Genomic DNA, 24,614 nt, shown 5'->3' with positions numbered 1-24,614 from the left:
TATCTTTATTTATTTTTTAATTAACATTTTTACCTGGTGGGCTTAAAGGGGACTCTAGCAAAAAAATCACACTGACTGAGGTGGATGTAAATGAGTATAGCTAATTACTTCTCTACATGATCAATTTATACTTTTCATATTATGTTAGTGCACCATATATAGATTTATTTCATACAGTTGTTTTTTTAATGTCATGTGAGTAGAATCAAATATTCAGTCTTTAACCATAAATTCACTGATGTTCCCTTTAAGCCCACCTGTTCCCATTAAGCCCACTTTACTGTGTTTCAATGGGGATTTTCTCCCTTTTGACCTCTGAACCATTTTCCTCCCTAATTTTGACCTCACCTGATGAATCAGCTCCATAATTCAGATAATTAATACCCATATTTAAATATCAGTGATATTGCATAGGTCAATTCATTCTGGATAGGCCTGTGTTCTATCTTAACATTAGCAATAATTTTTTAATCTTTACTTTTCAGATGAGTTTTAGTTTAAGATGACTAAAACACGAAAGAACTACAGTTAATGCCCACGCATGATAGACGCGCAAGTTCATCCTCTGCAAAGCAGGGCTGTAGGGACCTGGACCATTCTATTTGCGCAATCATGAGGTCATTGAAAATCTACAAAAATAAGATGAAAGCCATGAACGACTTTCTAGCGTAAGACTAAGACAACCACAACGTGGGCAAAAGATTGAAACAAACAAATAAAATAAAGCTTAGATCACCCTATAACCTGTTATGTTACACTACTAAGATGGAGCATGGAGCAAATAATAGCCTTACTAAAACGATACAATCACCTTAAAGAGCATAGGCCTACGTTTAGTCTAGGAGAAAGTAGAAATTGCAGAAATGTTGACATCTTTCTTGTTTATTTTGTTTAAGTTATAGGCTAATGATACATGAGCTTCAATATGTTATGACTGATGTCTCCTCATAATGAACTGTATGTTTTAATGTTACTCCACAATGAACTGAATGGTTTTAAAATGTGTTTTTACAATGTTTTCAAACTACTATCCTAAATCTGTTTAACATTTAAAAATTTATTGTTTAATTGTAAATCATGAAATTGACTCATTTACTATCCTTAGAACATTAGTATTGAACTTGAAATTGTTTTTCATTCAGTCAGTCGGTCTTCAGAAATCTTCATAAAAACACCTGCACTTTCAACCAGCTGACTGAACCAGAAATTATGACCAATTTCAAATGCCAACAGCACAACATAGGATAGAGATACAGACAAAATGACAACACATATTGAAAGATGAAGTATTGAAGAGTAATATCCACTATAGTTTTGATTTTGTTCGTAAATATTTTTTTGGCTACATTCCAAAGAAGACATGTTGTAAGTTTAACTTTTTCCGTGTTGACAACACAGCAAAAAGGCTGGTCATGCCTATTTCAAATGCCATTTACAGGCCATAGGATAGGAGTGGAGACAAAATGAAAATAGCTATTGAGAGCTAAGAGATTACAGATTTGAATAGAACAAGTTTGTATTGTTAGGATTTTTTAAATATATATTTATTTATCAACAAATCATGAAGTGGGCTTATTTGGAACACCCATGGGCTTAAAGGGTACGTTAGGTACCCATTAAGCCCATGCCAGACTTTTGACATATTTTGTCAAATTAAACAATAAAAACATTAGAAATTGGTATAAATGAATTATTGACACTTCAAATGAGAGATTAGACTTTCATTATAACTAAAATGTTCTCACTTAAATTGGGGCAGTATACATGAAAAATGTCTGTAAAGCGGATTTGGTGGGCTTAATAGGGACGTTTACCCTAATCGACAGTGTCCACCGTTTGGGTTGTCCATTTCAAGAAGGACGTCCAAGGGCTGTTATAATCCAGCACCACTTCCAGCAGCCATACCTCCATGCACTCCTGCCAAATGGCTGAAGCTAAGCAGGTCTGGGCTTGGTTAGTACTTGGATGGGAGACCACCAGGGAATACTGAGTTGCTGCTGGAAGTGGTGTTGGGTGGGCCAGCAGGGGGCAATCTTCCCTCTGGTACAAATAAACCCCAATGCCCCAGTGCAGTGACGGGGACACTGTGCTGTAGGAGATGCCGTCTTTCGGATGAGACGTTAAACCGAGGTCCTGACTCTCTGTGGTCTTTAAATATCCCATGACACTTATCGCTAAGAGTAGGAGGTTCCCCGGTGTCCTGGCCAAATCCCAGATCTGGATCTCGCAAAAACTTGCCACTAAAAATCATCCCCAGATTTAATTGGCTAAATAAATGTTCTCTCCCTCTCCACCTTCGCTAATGTGTGGTGAGCGTTCTGGCGCAAAATGGCTGCCGTGCATCACCCAGGTGGGTGCTACACACTGGTGTTGGGTGAGGTGAGTTCCCTTCACTGTAAAGCACTTTGAGCATTTGGAAAAGTGCTATATAAATGGAATTATTAATAATAATAATAATAATAATAATAATAATAATAATAATTAAAGCCGCAAGCGGCGTTGGGAGGGGTCCAAGCATTGGCACTATCGCGCCCCCTATGGAGCAATTTTAAAATGGCTTTGTCCTCATGACCTTCACCCAACATATCTACAGAATATCATGATGATTATATAAAATATTGATGACTTATGGCCAATTTTGTGCTAAGAGACGCCGGCAGATGACTTAGTTGCGTCTCCATGGATGAGTCCTGGCCGCTTCCCGTAAAGGCCTTTACTATGTTGTAACACTTAGATGGCCCAGTGTGTATGCACAGCTGCAGCGCTTCCATGCCGCAACTAAACAAGGTGTCACACTAGTGTTGTCACGATACCAAAATTTTGACTTTGATACCGATACCAGGTTTAGTATTACAATAATTGATACTGAAACGATACTGATTCAATACTCAGTACCTAACGATACTGAAATTACCTTAATAGATCAGAAACGTAATGTCCACAAGGGTTGACCTCATTTTCAAATTCACGGTTTATTAAAAACCTGGTTTATTAACAACCTTTAAGTTGAAGCCTGTTCAACATATAAATAAGCATAGGCCTATAGTGTTACAACACTAAACCATAGAAAACTATATTAAATATATTTCAAAAAGTTAAACAATTGTAAAGTAAATTATCTTTAAACAGGTCTTTCTCTTTAAAATAGACCTAAAAACAGCATATTTCAATAACAATACAGCATCTTCTTATAATAAAATATTTACAAATTAGAACAGCTATTGCTACTGAAGTGAACTGAGTCTAAGCTTGCGCTGTATCAGGGAAGTGAATGCACAAGCGCAGGTCACCTCACTTGGTAACCTTAGTTGCTACTGCCATCTAGCGAAGATTCTGACAAACTACACTTTTCATCCTCTAAATCAGTAATGCGGGAGACACATTTCCCTGGTTTTTACATTTGACGCAAAACTACCGAACGTCGGAAAATTCTAATACGGAACCGTTTTTTTTTGGTTTTTTTTAAAGTACCGAGAAAGTGCTGAAGTTTCGGTATACGGTGCAACACTACGTCAGACACATATTCCAATCCATAGCTCAGCTTAGCAGAGAATGCACATTTTAGAGCGCCTCAGAGACAGATAGAATAATAACACATAAATACGCATTTCAAATAATAAAGACGACATTGAGAAAAAACGAAACAAAAGACGAAATATCAACTCACGACCTGCGTAGTGCTCGCAGAATAGCCTACCGTATTATTTATTTAGACATTGGCATATAAGAAAATTTTCGGTTACGCTGACCGATAAAACGCTATTCCAAAAGCAAAATCAGACATGTTATACATCGTTAGAAAGCTTATACTCTCACCTACGGAATAAATGAATTGTCAATCAAGCCAAATTGTACTAAAAAAGGCGACAAAGCCGTAAGCAACAGGTGTGGTATTATGCACAGCTATTTTTGAAGGTAGCCACAAATGCGCGTCTATTTCGCAAACGGATTGTCCAAGACAATATATGGCCACTCATTCGCAAAAGGGACATCTCTACGCGTAAAACCAATGGTAAGATTGTATATTTATTCAATGTTTAGTCCCAGATATTGACTGTAGAATGACATGGTATAATTTTTTTTTTAAGTTAGTCTCGCTTATTTCGTTATTCAGTGAGCAGCGTTTTCACTGCTGTATTGGCATATTTTAGGGCTAATGTCGGGTTTATCTTGTTGCTACGGAATATTGCATTACATTACAGGCATTTGGCAGACGCTCTTATCTAGAGCGACGTACAACAAAATGTATAACCACAACCAGGAACAAGTGTGTCGAAAACCCTAGAGGGCAGTAGCCTACCGTTCTAAATGCAGGGAACAACCGCATAGTTCAACTTGGACCCTGTAGGTTAAACTGATTAACACTAACACAAACAAGAACAGCAACAATGCAGTCTATGCAAAAACACAAGCAATAGTTAAGACGAGTTAACACTCTGGGGTCTAAGGGTAAAATGAGGCACACTGGTGATTGTGCGATGCTCTGACATTTGTTTAAATTTCATCAACTTTATATACAGCGATTCCAAAGTGTTTCCTATCTTTGTGTTCAGCACAAACTCAGCTACAACAATATGGCAGCAGTAAGTAGGTCATAATAATGTGTGGATTGTAAACTGCTCTAAAAACACACAAACTGTAAACAGTAGTTTTGAACATGCACAGGAATGTTGTAATAAAACACACTAAACAATTGTGAATAAGACTTTTGGTCACGGAAATGTGTTATTCAAGGTCTTGGGTATCAAAAGATGACAAAATATTTTAGCAAATCCAATGAAAAATATAAAATAAATTGCTAAAAGTTAGTGTTGTGACTACTATTTTTCAACCCCAGGTGAGAATGGGAGGGCAAATGGCCTTTCTGTAATGAATATGCATTGGGTAGGAATACCTGCCAGCTAAGTAGGCTATTCACACCTGGCCGCATGCCTCCCCACCACTAAGACAAAGACTCAGTGAGCCATTTAGAAGACAGAAACAAAGACAACTTTTGATTTTAGAACATTTATTGAAGTAAACTGCATGGAAGATGAGATGAGACTGGTGTACTCTTGCAACGTCTGCCTGGCCTCTTAGCTAGTGGTGAACTAGGCCGTGTTTCCTGATCAACATCTCTGCAAATATAATAAAAACAAAATTGTTAGGAAATGTGAAATCAAATCAAACTTTATTTATATAGCACATTTCCTTCAACAGGTGAAAATTAAATGTGCTTTACAAAAAAAGGGACAAACCACTAACTAATGAAAACAAAATTTATGAAATGTGACGTCATATACAAACAAAGAACCAAACAAACACAACCAGACGCAGAGAGGTAGCCTATAATTTTGAGAAGCAATGGTTAGAATCATTCATAGTGTGGGAACTTACAAACGGGCATATTAGTGAATATTTCTACAAACACACAGATAATGTAATACAGCACATTTACAAATAATGCAAGCTATCAACGAAAAATCATTAGCTTAACTAAATAAACACTAATATTCTAACTAAACTACACACAACTCATCAATAACAATCTCAATCTGAACTAGGCTAGGTCTGTTTAGCTAAGTGGTTATTTTATTGCTATTTCCCGAACTTACTTAGAGAATGCTAATACCGATTGTGCAAGGACATCAGTTTTAGAATCCTAGCCACGCCACTACACGCCAGGCATGAGCTATTTATTACGAATATGATCGAAAAACATACAGTCTATAGCCTATCATTTTGAGATGCAATAGTTCGAATCGTTCGTAGTGTGGGAATTTACAAACGCGCACATTGCTGAATATTCCGACAAACACACAGATACGTTGCAATACAGTACACATATTTACCAATATGATCATAAGAAATATACTTACGCATGAAGTTGATCCTCAGCTGGATCAGTTCGCTGTTCGAAATGACACCGCTCTTCATCAGTGTCGGCTTCCGGACGGACCATTTTCCAAAATTAAACGAAATGTTCACCTCAAAAGAAGTGAATTAGGCGACACTCTGTGACATTCTATCCCGCTTTGACTTGGCATTTCTCACATGGATCTCGCATCGCCCCTCCTTTAGTCTCCTTCTATGGAGAGTAATTAAAATGTTGTTAACATGTGAATGCGATTTGGGCGGACTTCCTGCTGAGCGAAATTCACATAGTAATGAGTAAAGTTTAGCGAAGCATACATGATCTAATTAATCAAATTTGGAACATTTAAAACAATTTATATTATTTGCCAATGGGCGCATTGGAAAGTCGCGATTCTAAGGTTTCTGTCAATGTTTTTGTTGCGTCTGTATGATAACAGCACGTGAAGTTAATCATCCAAATAGAAACGTTAATTTCATCTTGTCGAGCTCCGCCGGCGGAGCTCTCGACCCCAGAGGGTTAAGTCACCTACGAAACAACTACCTAGTTACAACCCTAAGCTTACAGTCAATTTAGAGGTAAAATTGAGAATACGATTTACAGCATAAATTGCGTCTTTTGTGTATATTCGATATTAGTAATTGCAGCGAGAAACTGCAGCTGTAGACACAAGATAGTCCGTTATGTTATGGTAGCAACGGAACAAAGCGGACTATATATGTATTACCGTCATTGTTTCATTATACCAGCGTGTTTTCGCACGTTTGCACAGAAACTCAGAACCTATCAATAAAATGGTTTAGCTATTTCTCAGCATAATGACAGATTTAAAGACTAATCGAACTCACCCGATACTGTCTTCAAATGGATCCATGCCAACGAAAAGTAATTATTCATCCTCTCAAAAAGCTCTTGGTAGCCTAGCATGCACTCTGGCTGGCACTGTCTTCTATTGCTTCCCCGACGTTCAGACCCTCCCCTCGCTGATAAAAACTAGACCCTACGGTGTCGGATTACTTGCGTCGCCATGGATGTCGCTTGCCGTAAAGAAGTTTACTAGATGTCGTAACGCTTAGATTTGGAGCTCCATCTCTTCCGCACCCCACCTAATAAAAAGGTCCAAATGGCGGGCAAACCATATGGCGGACATAGGTGGTCCCAATGGCAAAGTTGTAGAGCACATTCAGATGCATTTGTGTTGATCTGACTTACGGTGTGGGAGTTATGACCTTTTAAACACGACCCTTTTGTTATAGCGCCACCATCTGGCCGACATAGGTGATTTTTAGTGCCTGAGTAGTGGGGGGCCATAGGAACCCACCTACCAAATTTGGTTGGTCTACAACTTATGGTTGCTGAGCCTCAGACATTTTAGCGGAGAAAAATAATAAGAATAATAACAAAAACAATAGGGTTCCACCAGCTTCGTTGCTTGGACCCCTAATAATAATAATCCTAACAAATACAATAGGGTTCCACCAGCTTCGCTGCTTGGACCCCTAATAATCCTAACAGATACAATAGGGTTCCACCAGCTTCGCTGCTTGGACCCCTAATAATAATAATAATAATAATAATCCGGTCTTCCATGCATCACCGTGACAGCGTATGGAAAGCAGCAAAGAATTCAACGCATCTGCGAGAGAAGTAGTTACGTTTTAAAGAAGATTTTTCTCCAGAGGACAGGGCGAGGCGCAATCTGCTCTGGTCACAGGTTGAAGGAGCCAGAAAGGATGGCAAAATTTCCTACTTCATTTTGTGTTAGTTATTGTTGCTTGTTACTCACTAGCTAGACATCAGACAGCCTAGCTAGGCAGCTTATCAACGTTTTTCAGAGCTAGGTTACTGCAAAAATGATTTTTATTCAGACTGGACAGTGATAACTAATAGTAATGGCGATAACTACATAGCAGAGCCACCGACAATTTCATTTTTTTTTCTCCACGCTGCGTTCCTCTTATCAGTGTCTCTGTAGGAGATTTTATTAAGTTGGGAAACCCGATACGGCAATTACGAGTTAGGTCCTCCATTGTGGAACAATAGAATGTGGAACTAAAATGAGAAAAAAACAGGGATAATTTACTTGACGGATCATTAGATCAAATCAGATTGGTTACTGCGACGCGGCGAGGGGGTCAAAGTTGAACTTTGGCCATCTCCCTGCGGCCTCGCCGCCTCTCGCCGTGCCGCCGGCAATCCCAACATGCCTTGCGGGGTCTGGCCGCCACCTCTCATTCAAAATGAATGGCATGAATGGCAGGCCACGTACACAGTGTGGCTTCACCGTGAAAGCCATTTAGCCAACAAATGCCAATTGTTGATATCGGAAATAAAATTTTAACTAGTTCAAATACCAATACTTGATATCATAAATACAATTTTCGATATCAAGAATTTAAATTTAAATATTGATATCAAAATTTGATTTAATGATATCAACAAATGTATTTTCAACTAGTTCAAATTTTATTTCTGATATCAAGAGTTGGCATTTCGACTAGTTAAAATTTAATTCATGATATCAAAAATTGGCATTTTAACTAGGTCAAATTCCAACTCCCATTGAAATGAATGAGAAAAACGTTTTAAATCTCACTAGTTAAAATAGAATTTCCGACATCAAGAATTGGCATTTTAACTAGTTAAAATTTAATTTCCAATACCAATAATATGCATTTTAACTAGTTAAAATTGAATTTCTGATATCAAGATTTTGCATTCTAACTAGTTAGAACTGAATTTGTGATATCCTCCAGTAATGAATTAAAGCTAAAACTGCTAGCCATATACCCAGAACTTGATGCGTCATGGTTATGTATTTCACTAAATTGCTCCCACATGGAACTTTTCTGTCCTTCCTTTTTTTTTTGTTTTTAATTCTCCTTTTTTAACTTTCTCTCGGATCATTTTTGCCTCCATTGCTGCTTAAGACAAATGGAAGCCACAATTGGCGCAATGAGAATCTAGTCTGCTAATTCATGCCTGACGAAAAATGAAGAAAAAGTTCACATTTTAGAGAATGTAATTAATGATGTATTATTTCACCCACCCAAAACCCATCTGCTATTAATCTGAATGCTAATTTTTATGACTCAGCTTGCCTGATCCGCGGATTAACCGCGGTGCCCGCGGATATAACTGCGATCTGCACATCACTAACACATGACTTTTTTTTCCCCCACCTGCATTCAGCGAAGAAGGATATTAGGGTCAGAGCCAATCAGAGCTACACAGAATAACGTTACACACACAGAGACAGACCTGCTAAATGTCAGGCGCACATGTGCGACCAAAATGGTTACACTCTGGAGCCTTACATGGCATGCAAATGATATACAACCAAATACAAAACATGACTCTTTTATTTGACAGTATGTTAATTTGTCTACTGTATAAGTGAATTTCCCTGTTTCTAGCTTTTCCCCAAACAGTTCACTGCAGAAAAAGTAAACAAGCAAATGGTGGGACAGGAGGTCTCAGGAGCGCATTTGTTTCATTCTTGCTAATTTTCTGACCAATGATTTGTTGTTAAGACCATTAAAAGCTTACTATTGTGCCATTTTGGGATTGGCCCATTTTTTTGCCCAGGAGTGTAGTACAGACCTTGTAGATATACGGGGATTAAAAAATCCTAACAAGATTGAATTTACTTGGGAGAATAAAACGGGTTCTCTCAAATCAAGAATAGATTTATGGCTAATCTCAAGTTCTATGGTAGACTCAACCTCCAAAATTGAAATATTATCTGCTCCTTTATTGATCATAATAGTATTGTATTAGAGATTTCATTGAATTCAAACAAACCAAGGAATATAACATACTGGAAGCTAAATAACTCTCTCTTAAATAATGAGGCATTGGTAAAAATATTAATAAGATGATTGATAAATATTGGAAAATGACAATCATTCGAAATTTTAAAAAAACTGGGAATTACTTAAATTTTAACTCAATTTGTTAAAATTAATGATGAAAACTGGGATTGAATATGCTAAAGAAAAAATATAGAAGAAACAAATGTAATCCATGATATTATGTAAATCTCTAAAATCTCAGAAATGGTGTCCGAAGAAGATAAAGTTAAATCAACTGAATAACAGTACAAACTGGATAACATCTACATACACAGAGCTCAAGGATCTTATATTTGCTCCAGGAAAAAATGGCTAGAGGAAATTCTAGCTATTTCTTTAAATTAGAAAATATTGACCAAAAATATAATGGTGTAACAAAACTTAAGACAGATGATGTAATAGCTAAGGACCCAAATAAAATGTCAACCTTTGGTGAGCAGTTTTATAAAAAAAAGTTATGATTCAAGAGGAATCAATGACACAACCAACAACTTCTTGGATGCATTTAAAGATATTTTAAAAATTCGCTAGATTTACAGATTTATGTGATCTACCATTATCAATAAGTGACATCGCTGATGCCATCTGTAAGCTGAAGTTAAATAAGTCTAGGGCTGTGACGGTATGGATTTTTTCTTACCGCGGTGAAAAAGCAACATATCCCCACGGTTCAGCGGTTTACCACCAAAAATAAATAAATTTATTAACGTAGACTAACTATGTTCCGTACACTTGGCACCCATCAGGGACCATTCATCCATTGTTAGGAGCCAGACATGCATGTTTGTGAGCTCATTCTTCAGGGAAATGCCCATTCTACAATCTACACATTGGTTGATGTGTTATGAACCAATAGTATTCGAGAAAAGTGGGAAAAACTACCTCCCCGTCTGTGTACAGAAGAACACAGGCCTCTACAAGGTTCAGTAGCCTACAGACTAGAGCCCGACCGATATATCGGCCATTATTTGACTTTTTTGACGACATCGGGATCGGCAGTTATGCAGCCGATGTGTCCCGATTTTTAAATAAGTATAATAAACAAAAAAAACATTGATTATTTATCTGTGCTTGTCTCTTCGAACGTTGTAATTGCTATTTACTAGAATTATCCAGTAGAGGGAGCTCTAATACAAGTGTGAACTGCAGCAGCTGACGTGCTACTTCTGTAATACGACATTTGTCACTCGTGCCTCATCCAATATTCTCCCCTGCACAGATTTGATTGCTGCAATAAAGGTATGTATATTTAGTGAAAGTTTATAATTAAATGCGTTCATACGACCACTATGTTTATCAATTCTCATTATCAAGCGAGCGAGCTAGCTAACATATTTGGTTCACTTTAGCAAGCTAGCTGGCTAGCAAGCCTTTATGAAGTGGCAGTGAGGACATTTCCAGAGGACATCGCTGTATTCTCAGATAAATAACCAGCCAAAATAAAATGGTGCTTGAATGCTTCACACATTTGTTTTTTTATCTGAGATAATAATATTAGCTACTATATGATGCTGTGTCACCAGCCAACGCGTTATTGCAAGCGAGTATGTCATCTAGTCACGCGTCATCGTAGCAAGCTAACCAGACAGTAAAAACGATAGAACATTTCTCACGTGGATCATTTTAAGCTATGTTATCTAGCTTTGTCGTGATAACATGAGAGAAGGATTGCTGTTGGAGAAGTGAATCAACCAACACTTAGCGCGGGTAACCTGCACGAAAGCGCATTGTAGTTTTTTTCACCACCAAATTCTTATCGACAAGCCTCACGTTACGTATTTCATCCAGTCAATTTAGTTTCAACAAACGTTACACTTGATTCACTCATTAGCTCCGCTAGATAAAGTCTTACTCTTTGAAATCATATAGTAGGAATAAAATAAGAAAATATAATTCATTTAACTTACTGAGAATAAATAATAAGAAATAATGAGGCTGTGTCAACAGCTAACGCGTTATTGCAGGTGAGTGTGTGTCTTCTAGTCACGCGTCAGAGCGCATTGTAGTGTTTTTCACCACCGAATTCTTATGGACAGGGAAGCTCGCTAGATAAAGTCTTACTCTTTGAGATCATGTAATAGGAATAAAATAAGAAAATATAATTAATTTACTGAGAATAGATACTAAGAAATAATAATAAATGAATAACAACAACAACAATAATAATAATATTCATAAAAATTCATGTAAACTGGAAAACTGATTTTTTTAAATTCATTTTTTTATAGATGGCTGGAAAAGAAAGGAGTAAAAGCAACGTGTGGAGTTATTTTGAATTCACACCACTTGAAGATGGTGTTAATAGGCTATATATATTTAATTTAATATCATCTTTTTTTTTGTCTATCAAAAAGTTCTTTGTGTGTTTATTTTTATTTATTTGTTTGCTTATAAGTTAAATGTTCTCAAATATAGAAACTTTGATAAAATAAAATATCGGTCAAAACATCGGTAATCGGTGGGCTAGGACCAAGTGGCCAAAACCAGACTTCGTTTTTGAAGCTCATTTCCTGGTCTTGTTGTTCCTGGTTGCTCACTAGCGCCACTACGGTTGGCTCCAGTATAGGTGTTTTCATATCCGGTTTCCATGCAAGTCTACGGTACAAATGCGGTCAAAATACAAAGTCAGTAATTTTTTCTCATGAGAACAAATAGTCACAATATGTGTATTTTATTCGTCTTATGACTGTCCATGGGTCGATTTCATGATTTATTGTGTCATTTGGGCACTGTTATAATATTTGTTGTGGACCAATAAGATACAGTTTGCGTCACTTTCTGATTACTGCGGAGGACTAAGCTACAGTAAGGGCTACAGTCTATGGTCACTGGGGTGTGAGGTGGCACCTCTTGGCCTTGACATTGCGGCTCCGACCACGGTCCACCTGTGCGAAGTCAGAAAATGCAGGCATCTCATTTCGTAGTGATTTCATTACGGCGTGTGCTATTTACAGCTGCACTAGACGACCATAAAATAATCCTCCTCTTAGGTTTTTCGGTAGCCGAGTCATTTTTACTATTTCCTTTAGCCTACTTAACCAAATAATTAGTTGGCAGAAAGCGTAATCAGCTTGCTATATTTGGTAGTCCAGTAGCCTATGCTAAAACAGTTCGCAACTTCGGCTACCAAGCCATTTGACTAGCTAGCTGACCCTAAGCTGCAAATATTCAATCTATCAAACGTGTTTGATAGCTTGTCAGTTGTGTACATTCCGTAAATCTCCACCTGGGCCATGCTTCACGCATGTGACAAAGATAATATAATCCCGATTTTAGGGATAAACACTGCAAAATTTTCAGTTTCACAAAGCGAATTAAGAGTCTTAAGGTTTATTTGCTGAATAGCATACAGCACACGATGAAATCACACACACAGAATTTAACGAAATTAACCATCTTTGTAAGACTGACATTTAGAAAGGAACATGTTTTTAGCATTTAACCTCTTAAGGCACAAGCCAAATTTTGCCAATCCTTGCCCATTTAGGGGGTACCCTATTTAAAGCTTTATAACTCCAGACATGAACACCACAGAGACTTGAAAAATGGCTTAAATGAAGCAAGACATTTGTACAATTTACAATACTAACACAGATTAGTTTATATTCATAATTTTGGAAGAAATAAAGTGCCACAAATGCAATTGTTTTGACAAAAAATCCAAAATAAATTTGCACTTTTTAAGTTTGCAATGAAATACTGCGAGATTGAATATATGCAGGAGGTTAAACTATACATGTGCTAGGTCAAAAACGTCTTGACCACAAGTTCATAAAATCTAAGGGTGGATATGTAGAACTACTATAGATGTATGAAGCAAAAACTAAGCAGTGTACCCAGCATCTCCAAATCTATCCAAAATGTCTAAATTATGCATTGCTGTAAATCATAACATATCCATGTATTTCACTACAAATCAACTGTTTTGACTCAAGAAAATCACTGTTGCATAATTTTCAAATGGGAATTACAAGCTTTCAGTCAGTACAGTGGTCTAAAATAGCTAGGTGTCCAGAAACATATCCAAAATCTCTCCAAAATTGAATAAAATGCTTTTTGTCCATTATAAAGCATATGAATGAGCCCCTTATGAGGGTTTAAGATGAAACATTGCTATCAGATTAAAAAAATAATGCAAAAACATTGTCACACAATGCGGTACAGTACCTAAATGTGTAATAATTAACTCGTGTGTATTTCTATACTCTGTACTCTCGTATGTTTTCTTGTATGGGGATGAGACAACATGAAAACAATTTTCACCCGTCCACCACGTTTTGGCAATGTTCCAGCTATGACGTCATCACTGTTGCATGCTTCACAAAAACTATTACACTTCCGTCTAACGCTTACATTACAGTGTAAAATATTTACATTATATAACACCACTAACCTATTTAAAGATACTCAATTTCAAAAATAACGTATATAACCGAAATATTTTGAACGGTAATACTTACATAGCAATGATGAAATCTCCTCTATGTTCAGTAGATAGAGACAGAGACGGTATCAATGATATTGTTCTATTCGCTTCTGTTTTGCTCCAGAAAACGATGTCAGCTAGGTCTATCAGCAAACATATGGTTTAGCTATGTTCAGAAGTCCTCAATAATAATAGTATTTTCCAAGAAATTACGAAATATCCTTGAACACGTTTCGTTAGGTGCATCGTATTTGTCTGCTAACAGAGTGATTGCGTAAGTGAATGCTATGCTAAGAATATTTTCTGTTACGCTGACCTATAAAACGCTATTCCAAAAGCAGAATTAGACATGTTATACATCGTTAGAAAGCTTATACTCTCGCCTACCGAATAAGTGAATTGTAAATCAAGTCAGACTGTACTAAAAAGGACGACGACGCCGTAAACAACAGGTGTGGTGTTACGCACAGCTATTTTGGAAGATACCCAGGCGTCACAGATGCGCCTATATTTCCCAAACGGATTGTCCAAGACAATATATGACCACGCAGTCTCAAAAGGGACATCTCTACACGTAAAACCAACAGTAAGGTTTTATATTTATTCAATATTTAGTCCCAGATATTGACTGTAGAATGACATGGTATCATTTTTAAAAACTTTTTCTCGTTTATTTCGTTATTCAGTGAGCAGCGTTTTCACTGCTGTATAGGCATATCTTAAAGCTATTGTCGGGTTTATCTTGCTGCTATGACGGAATACGATTTTTTAGTGGTGAAAGAATATTTTTATTAATGCCAGGATAGACAATATTGTCCATTATGTCAAGGGTGGGGGGTGTTTTTTAGATGAGACTGCAGGGAGGGGGTGCGTGTTAAATGAACGACCGGAGCGACAATGGTGGGGCTGCGAAACTCCGTTTTCGGCATAGTTGTCATGTATCGTCTACTAATGAAACTGAAACAACGCGTTTCTGTTTTCATCTCACACGTTGGTTGCAGTAGCACCGAATGTTTGACTTTAGTAATCTAGGCACGTGGGCGTGCCCACCACTAGGGGCAATGCGCTAAGAGGTTAAGAGACTGACAAGAGCATTTAAGACAGTGGTTCTCAGAATCGGTCCTGGGGGCTCCTTGCGTATATTGGCTTTTCTCCATTGGTTTTGATATAAAAATAAAAGTCTAATAATAATTAGAAATTCAATGTAGGCTACATTATTTTTGTCTTCATGCACCAGGTGGAAAACTTGCTGTACAAAGTGCGTTGTCATATTTACACGCCTGCAGATCAGTTATTAATATACTTGGTAGATTTGTTAATCACCGCTGACAGTGTTAATTTTTATTCGGTAGAAAGTGACTTGCGAACGATCGGTCAGCTAGCGTCACCCAGCAAGTGAACACCACAAACGACGATGGAGTAGCTAGTAGCAGTTACTGGCTCATTAACTGACTGTGGCGAAAACCTACGACGATAACTTGCTCGTTTAACAAGTTAGGTCTACCAGACAGTTGTACGAAAATGAGCCTAGTCAAATCACCAGTAGCCTACACATCTCTGATTGATTGACTATCAGTGTAGTCGATGTTCATCCCCTGTGATTCATATTGCTAATGCGTGAGCTAACCACGAATAGCCTACCTAGCTCACTGGAAAGCTGATATGCTAGCTAAGCATACTCGTTTTGCTGAGAAACATAAATTGAAGATAACTGAACATAATTGTATTATTAATTCCATACATATAACGTGATTACATGACACAGTACAGTCACGGATGGAAATTAAACTCCGTAAACATTTGATAATATAGGCCTATTTCAAAACATAACGGCAGAGAGTCAGCTAGCCTCAAATTCGTTCTGCAATCGTTCGTTCAGGTTGATGGGCTTTTCCGCACCGGTCTGTCAATCAAATTGTAAAAATCACAAAACCGCATAACTCTATGGTTTTGGCTCCAAATCGACAACATGGCCGCGCCCACCATTGAGCTTCAAAGCGTGTTTTAGAGACCCACGGAGAGTCAATGGGTGACTTCACAGTAGCTTTGTCCATATTTATTTACAGTCTCTGGCTAGGACTCTCCAAAATTGGGATTGGCATTGGACCCAAAAATCTGGCATCGGTCGGGCTCTACTACAGACTGACAGAATCAACCAACGAAGTACAGTGCAAAAACCAGGATTTTACACAGATACATTTTTTAAATCAATCCAAAACAGCAACGGAACGAACCGAAATATTTTGAGCAATAATTATTACATAGCGATGATGAAATTTTATGTGTTCAGTAGATATAGACAGAGACAGCAATGATACAGTCCTATCCGCTTCTGTTTTGCTCCAGAAAACAATGTCAGATAGGTCTATCAGCAAACATATGGCTTAGCTATGCCCAGATGTCCTCAATAATAATAGTATTTTCTAAGAAATTATGAAAAATCATTGACCACGTTTTGTTACAACGTCTTTTACTGCTACCCCAGAGTGAATGCAGACTGATAAGAAAATTTTTGGTTTCGCTGACCAATAAAACGCTATTCCAAAAGTAAAATCAGACATGTTATACATCGTTAGAAAGCTTATACTCTCACCTACAGAATAAATGAATTGTCAATCAAGCCAGGCTGTACTAAAAAGGGCGACAACGCCGTAAACCACAGGTGTAGTATTACGCAAAGCTATTTTTGAAGGTACCCAGGCATCACAGATGCACGTATATTTCACAAACGGATTGTCCAAGACAATATATGACCACTCAGTCTCAAAAGGGACATCTGTACAATGGTAACTCTGTACAACGGCAATGGTAAGGCTGTATATTTATTCAATATTTAGTCCCAGATATTGACTGTAGAATGACATGGTATCATTTTTTACAACGTTGTCTCGTTTATTTCGTTACTCAGTGAGCAGCCTTTTCACTGCTGTATTGGCATATGGTAAATGGATAAATGGACTGCATTTATATAGCGCTTTTATCCAAAGTGCTTATCTTAGGGCTATTGTCTGGTTTATCTTGTTGCTACGACGGAATACGATTTTTGAGTGGTGAAAGAATATTTTTATGAATGCCCAGATAGATAATATTGTGCATTATGAAGTTCAGATCCTCCCCTCACTGATAAAAACTAGACCCGATGGTGTTGGATTACTTAGTTGCGTCGCCATGGATGTCTTCTAGCCGCTTGCCGTAAAGGAGTTTACTAGATGTCGTAACACTTTAGATGTGGAGCTACAGCTCTTTCGCACTGAAACTAATAAAAAAGTCCAAATGGCGGGCAAACAATATGGCGGACATAGGCGGTCCCAATAGCAAAGTTGTAGAACACATTCAGATGCATCGGTCGATGAAGTTTTGTGTTGATCTGACTTATGGTGTGGGAGTTATGACCTTTTAAACATGACCCTTTGTTATAGCGCCACCATCTGGCCGACATAGGTGATTTTTCGTGCCTGAGTAGTGGGGGGCCATAGGAACCCACCTACGAAATTTGGTTACTCTAGGACTTATGGTTGCTGAGCCTCAGACACTTTTAGTGGAGAAAAATAATGAGAATTAAAGCCGCAAGCGGCGTTGGGAGGGGTCCAAGCATTGGCACCATCGCGCCCCCTATGGAGCGATTTTAAAATGGCTTTGTCCTCATGATCATTGACTTACGGCCAATTTTGTGCTAAGAGACGCTGTCGGATGACTTAGTTACGTCGCCATGGATATGTCCTGGCCGCTTCCCGTAAAGGCCTTTACTATGTTGTAACACTTAGATGGCATGTCGTAACACTTAGATGGTCCGGCGTGTATGCACAGCTGCAGTGTTTCTTTGCCGCAACTAAAAAAGGCGTCACACTAGTGTTGTCACGATACCAAATTTTTGACTGTGATACTGATACCAGGTTTAGTATTACGATACTCAATACTGAAATGATACTTGAAACTTAAACGATGCTAATTCGATACTCGGTACCTAACGATACTGAAATTACCTTAATAGATCAGAAACGTAATGTCCACAAGGGTTGACCTCATTTTCGAATTCATGGTTTATTAACATCCTGGTTCATTAACAACCTTTAAGTTGAAGCCTCTTCCACATATTAATATGCATAGGCCTATAGTGTTACAACACTGAACAATAGAAAAATATGTTAAATATATTTTAAAAATTAAACAGTTGAAAACTAAATAATCTTTAAAACAGGTCTTTCACCTTTAAATAGATTTAAAAGCAGCATATTTTAATAACAATACAGCATCTATCTATAATAAAATATTTACAAATTGGAACACCTATTGCTACTGAAGTGAACTGAGTCAAAGCTTGCGCTGTATCAAGGAGCTGAGTGCACAAGCGCAAGTCACCTCACTTGGCAACCTTAGTTGCTACTGCCTTCTAGCGAAGATTCTGACAAATTACACTTTTCATCCTCTCAATCAGTAATGCGGGAGACAATTTTCCCTGGCTTTTACATTTGACTCAAAACTACCGAACGTCGGAATATTCTAATACCTAACTGTTTCTTTTTTTTTTTTTTTTTTTTTTAAGTACCGAGAAAGTGCTGAAGTTTTGGTATACCGTGCAACACTACGTCAGACACATATTCCAATCCAATTGCTCAGCTGAGCAGAGAATGCACATTTCAGAGCGCCACAGAGACAGATAGAATAATAACACATAAATGCACATTTCAAATAATAAATATGACATTGAAAAAAAATGGAAATAAAAGACGTAATATCAACTCGTGATCTGCGTGCTGCGCGCAAAGTAGCCTACTGTTTTATTTATTTAGACATTGGCAGATAAGAAAAATTTTCGGGTACGCTGGCCGATAAAACGCTATTCCAAAAGCAAAATTAGACATGTTATGCATCGTTAGAAAGCTTATAGCCTACTCTCACCTACTGAATAAATGAATTGTCAATCAAGCCAAATTGTACTAAAAAGGGCGACAACGTCGTAAGCAACAGGCGTGGTATTCTGCACAGCTATTTTTGAAGGTAGCCGACATTTCACAAACGGATTATCCAAGACAATATATGACCACTCAGTCGCAAAAGGGACATCTCTACGCGTAAAACCGATGGTAAGATTGTATATTTATTCAATGATTAGTCCCAGATATTGACTGTAGAATTACATGGTATAATTTTTTTTAAAAATTGTCTCGTTTATTTCGTTATTCAGTGAGCAGCGTTTTCACTCCTATATTGGCATATTTTAGGGCTAATGTCGGGTTTATCGTGTTTCTACGGAATATTGCATTACATTACATTACAGGCATTTGGCAGACGCTCTTATCCAGAGCGACGTACAACAAAATGTATAACCATAACCAGGAACAAGTGTGTCGAAAACCCTAGAGGGCAGTAGCCTACCGTTCTAAGTGCAGGGAACAACCGCATAGTTCAACTTGGACCTTGTAGGTTAAACTGATTAACACTAACACAAACAAGAACAGCAACAACGCAGTCTATCCAAAAATACAAGCAATAGTTAAGACGAGTTAAGAATAAGTCACCTACTAAACAACTACCTAGTTACAACCCTAAGCTTACAGGCAATTTAGAGATTAAATTGAGAATACGATTTCTCTCAGCATAATGACGGATTCAAAGAGTAAACGAACTCACCCGATATTGTCTTCAAATGGACCGTATTATTTATTTCGACATTGGCAGACTACAGCATAAATTGCGTCTTTTGTTTATATTCAATATTAGTAATTGCAGCGAGAAACTGCAGCTGTAGGTCGTTATGTTATGGTAGCAACGGAACGAAGCGGACTATATATGTATTACCGTCATTGTTTCATTATACCAGTGTGTTTTAGCGCGTTTGCACAGAAATTCAGAACCTATCAATAAAATGGTTTAGCTATTTCTCAGCATAAAGACAGATTCAAAGACTAAACGAACTCACCCGATACTGTCTTCAAATGGATGCAGGCTCAAGAAAAGTAATTATTCATCCTCTCAAAAGCCTAGCATTCACTCTGGGTGGCACTGTCTTCCATTGCTTCCCCGACGTTCAGAGAAAAATAATAATAAGAATAATAATAATCCTAACAGATACAATAGAGTTCCACCAGCTTCGCTGCTTGGACCCCTAATAATAATAATCCTAACAGATACAATAGGGTTCCACCAGCTTCCCTGCTTGGATCCCTAATAATCCTAACAGATACAATAGGATTCCACCAGCTTCGCTGCTTGGACCCCTAATAATAATCCTAACAGATACAATAGGATTCCACCAGCTTCGCTGCTTGGACCCCTAAAAATCCAACATCGATTTGGAATATAATACCCAATATTATTTTTAATGAAATTGGGGGACTATCCTTCTTATTAAGATGCAATTATATAAATATATATAATATTTCCAAAATCCCACTGAAACTCTCTCTTCCATAAACAAATGTTGGTCATTAATATACAAGCACAACTTTTCACCTCATATTTCCTTCATTTGGAATAACCAAGATATTAAATTGAAAAACAAGTCACTTTGAATAAGAAATGGTTTGAAAGAGGTATAATATTCAGGGTTCATACACTTTTTCACCAATGATTTTCAATGACTTTTCCATGACTTCTCCACAACCTTTAACTGAATTTCCATGATCAAAACAAATGACTTTATCTCAGCGGGACAATTTAAAATAGTCTCCAATTTAGCTCCAATTACCCTGTACCCTCCAACAGACCCTGAATGGTCTTGATATCTGGGTAGAGGAGCACAAAATGAAACTCAACCCAAAGAAATGTAAAGTTTTACATGTCACCCACATGAGGCATCCACCCGCCCTGCCGACTCTCTCAATTGACCAGAACATCCTGGAAGTCTGTGACACTGTCAAGGTCCTGGGGGTCACCATCCAGAGTAATTTGCGTTGGGACAGTCAGGTGGACCACATGCTGACCTCAGCGAACAGGAAGCTTTTTGCTCTGCGTCGCCTGAAGAAATTTGGTGTCCGAGACCCAGAACTGGTTTACACAGGCTACACAGGCTACGTACGCCCGGTGCTGGAGTATGCAGTCCCCGTCTGGCACAGTTCCCTGACTACAGACCAGGCTAAAAGGCTGGAAAGCAGGCAGAAACGGGCTTGTAAAATCATACTTGGCCAGAGGTACTCAGGGTACCCAGAGGCTCTCTGCACTCTCGGATTGTGCACTCTATCAGAGAGACACACTCAACTGTGTCTTGGCTTTGCCAGAAAGCTGCTAAAGTCCAACTGCCAGTTTAAACCTACAGTTTTGCACTTTAATATGTAAACCTTTGTTTACATTTTGTTTTGTGCTGCATTATACAATGACACATACAGTTTGTTGTTGTCAAAATAAAATGAACTTAAATTAAATGGTCAGTTAGATTTTTTTGGAGGAAAATTAATCGTTTAGATTAATTGACTAATTGTTAAAATAGTCGATAGATTAATCGATAGAAAAATAGTCGTTAGTGGTGTTAGTTCCCTAAACTGGAAATGGACTTGGATCTTAACAAAAGAATATTTGTTAACTAACAAGATAAAATAAATATCGTATAAAATTCTACATAGGCTAGATGTTATCAAGTAAAAACATATTATACTAAATGGAACTCTATATTGAATACCAGTTGTTGTTTTTGTAATAGTCAAGAAGAAACCTGTCACATCTGTTTTGGGACTGCAATTATAGCAGAAAGTTTTGGGCTGATATAGTGCACTATGTATACAATGATTGTATACTGTTTAATTGAACCTTTGAACATGTGGTGTTTGGAGTAAAGAAAGATGACCTTTCTAATAATTAAATACTCTCTCATCAATCTGTTACTATATCTTGGTAAATATCATATTCACATTAGCAAATTTATGGACCAGAGACCAAACGTTGTGGCATTCAAAGCCACATTTAAATTATACTTGGATACCCTGCAAAAAGCCAAAACAGCAAAGCTATCAAAACAAAAAATGTCTGTGCAAAACTTTCTCCCTTGAGCATCTGATTTTAATTTGTATGAAAAATGTATGGAAATTGAGACAAAGTATGTCTTGTTTTTACTTTATTTTTATTTAATTTTTTACTTTTAATGATGTTTCCTTTCTCTACTTGAAGATTATATTTAATAATGTTTTGAAAAATATGCTGTACTTATTGAAAATGTCATTTGATGAGATTCAATAAAGTTGAAAAAAAAGAGAGTTTACAGTTCCTAAATCTTAAATTCTTCAGTTCCTCAGGCCTCAGCCAAAGTTTAATGTATTTTTCATAAATGGAGTAATTTGAAATGTAAACATTTCAGTCGCTGGAATGTTTTAATAGCCACTGTTTGCCCGTAGGTGGTGATTAATTAATTTATTTTCAATCATTATCGCTGGCTAGCTAGCTAAATCAGTTGAAATTGAATAGGCCGCCATCTTGGATGCGCACCCGTACAGGTAGGACAACACTTTGTCAATACCAAAGTGTTTTGTACATTTTTAAATGAACAGATCTGGTGACATCTTGGAAATGTTAAAATAAATAAAATAATAATTTTTTAAAAAGCCAAAACAAAACCTACCGTTTGAGCTGGTGGTTTGTACTTGTAAACTTTTCAAACAAAATAAAAGTAAGTTCTTGTTGCGCTGTTGAAAAGATTAGAATTAAGACCGCAGCTTATGTCTCATATTAGGCTACATTTATGGAATTCAGAATTCTGAGCATAGCCACTTGCAATCTGATGCAACTACAAACTGTGTTTATAAAATGGTAGATTACCGTTAAAATAAAGGACTTACTACAACAGCTAATGAAAATATATGTTATCATAACTACACTGGCGAAACAAAAACATAATTTTGTGAAACTTTGTAAATATAATGAATGAATATTTTATTTTAATTACTTTTTATAACAAACTATGTAAAATATTCAGAATTATTTGAACATTGTTTCCAGGGCAGGAGCAAGCAAGCACAACCTATGGTATTCATTCTTACTGCAAATATATAAATTCTTTATGGCGTAAAATGGGAATAGTATAATGATGTACTCTGAAAAAACATTGATAAACAAAGTAAGGAAATAATGTAACGCAATTCCCATATGCGCCAATAGACAAACGATGCCAAACTGAAGTCCTGGAGGGCAACGGTGTCTGCTGGTTTTCAGTACGAATGATTCATTGAAGTTATTGCTCGGATAAAGTATTGGGACAGTGACAGAAATTTTGCTGTTTTGGCCCTGTACTCTCGCACACTGGATTAGTGCGTATGAGTATGATCCGTGGTCCGTGTAGAAATTACAGCCCATTTAACTCATTGTCCTAGCTATCGTTAACCGTGATGTGTACCGCTAGCTAGCGTGTGATTTCCTTTTCTTTATCGATAGTGTAGCAAGATATAACAGAATATTACGACATTGTAGTTTAGCATTAGCCGTTTAGCATTTGCTAACATTAACATACCTTGAGCAATGTGTCGGTCAGATACACCACGCACCACCCGCCCACAACACACACTACAACAGGAATGGGGATCATCGTAGCTGTGACAGAGCCAACTGGTCATCAACAAAGTAAAATCGCAATATCCATGCTTTGTTTCAGCGTGTTATATTCTTCTGCATGCTCATCATCCACAAAACACAAAACGTCACTAGGACGCGACGATGTTGGCGTGACATGCGCAGGGGACTTGGGCTGCGTCCGAATAGTCAAAAAAATTACGTCCTATGTCTTTTCCTAACCACTTTTCATTGACCTCGATGGAAAACGTCATGAGGTTAAGGAAAGATGTGAAGGAGAATTCATAAGGATTTATGAAAAGACAACCGCGGTGTTAAGAGAATCCGACTGCACTTGCACTAGGCTACGTAATCATGCGACGGCGGATGTTATTGACGTGAGTCTGCCGTGGTAAAACTATAATGTTATGAAGATGGACTACTAAAAGCGCATCTGACGCCGGGCACCCACCGCACGCGTAGCGTAAGCAGCAGGGCGGCGCGTCGTGTGTCTACAGGGGTTCCGTTTGTGTCGCGCAAAGGCTTGCTTAAAACTCTATATTCCTAGTAGCTCTCGCCGTCTGCAGTGGGATTACATCGTGTATTTCACGTTTGTTCACGACTGTTGATTATGAGTTAAGTGAATACTTGGTGAGAGACCTTTTTCAGTTTGTTAATTTGGTAATATTTTGTTAAATCATGTAAATACGTGAGAATGTAAACGCTTTAAAGAATTATCATAAGCTTAAATCGCAACGTAGCCTACATAATAAGCAATCTCAAACTGTATTCATTTATTTGCTTGGTTAACAAGCGTGCCAATATTATGAAGAATATGTAACGATCATAATAATAATAAATAATCCGTAATCAACCATTGGGAATTCCCGTGTCGTCTTGTTATTCACGTCAAAACATTTATAGGATCTGATTTAGTAAAATCAGCTAATCATCAAAAAGATAGCGTAACAGTTTAAACTTGAAGGATATGAACGCCATGAACACCGGA

General features: G+C 37.5%; 1 protein-coding gene across 4 annotated transcripts in view; it reads right to left on the bottom strand.

The window, feature by feature from the left end:
* The window catches only part of mbtps2 (membrane-bound transcription factor peptidase, site 2), an 80,235-nt gene extending 56,377 nt beyond the window's left edge, over window positions 1-23,858 (bottom strand). For 2 of the 4 annotated variants that reach the window (XM_035416389.1, XM_035416390.1), the window contains exon 1: window positions 23,568-23,857. Coding sequence is in view for 3 of the 4 variants with exons in the window: in XM_035416390.1 (XP_035272281.1) it covers window positions 23,568-23,642 (75 nt within the window). In the remaining variant the exon portion in view is untranslated. Of the gene's footprint in view, window positions 1-23,567 lie in introns of all 4 variants that reach the window. The other 2 variants (XM_035416388.1, XM_035416387.1) reach the window with 2 other exon arrangements.
* Window positions 23,859-24,614: the final 756 nt, after the last annotated feature.

Source organism: Anguilla anguilla, chromosome 4 (assembly GCF_013347855.1).
Source record: "Anguilla anguilla isolate fAngAng1 chromosome 4, fAngAng1.pri, whole genome shotgun sequence".
NCBI classification, from domain to species: Eukaryota; Metazoa; Chordata; class Actinopteri; order Anguilliformes; family Anguillidae; genus Anguilla; species Anguilla anguilla.
The sequence above is the reverse complement of the archived record's forward strand: the minus strand, read 5'-3'. Positions and strand labels throughout refer to the sequence as shown.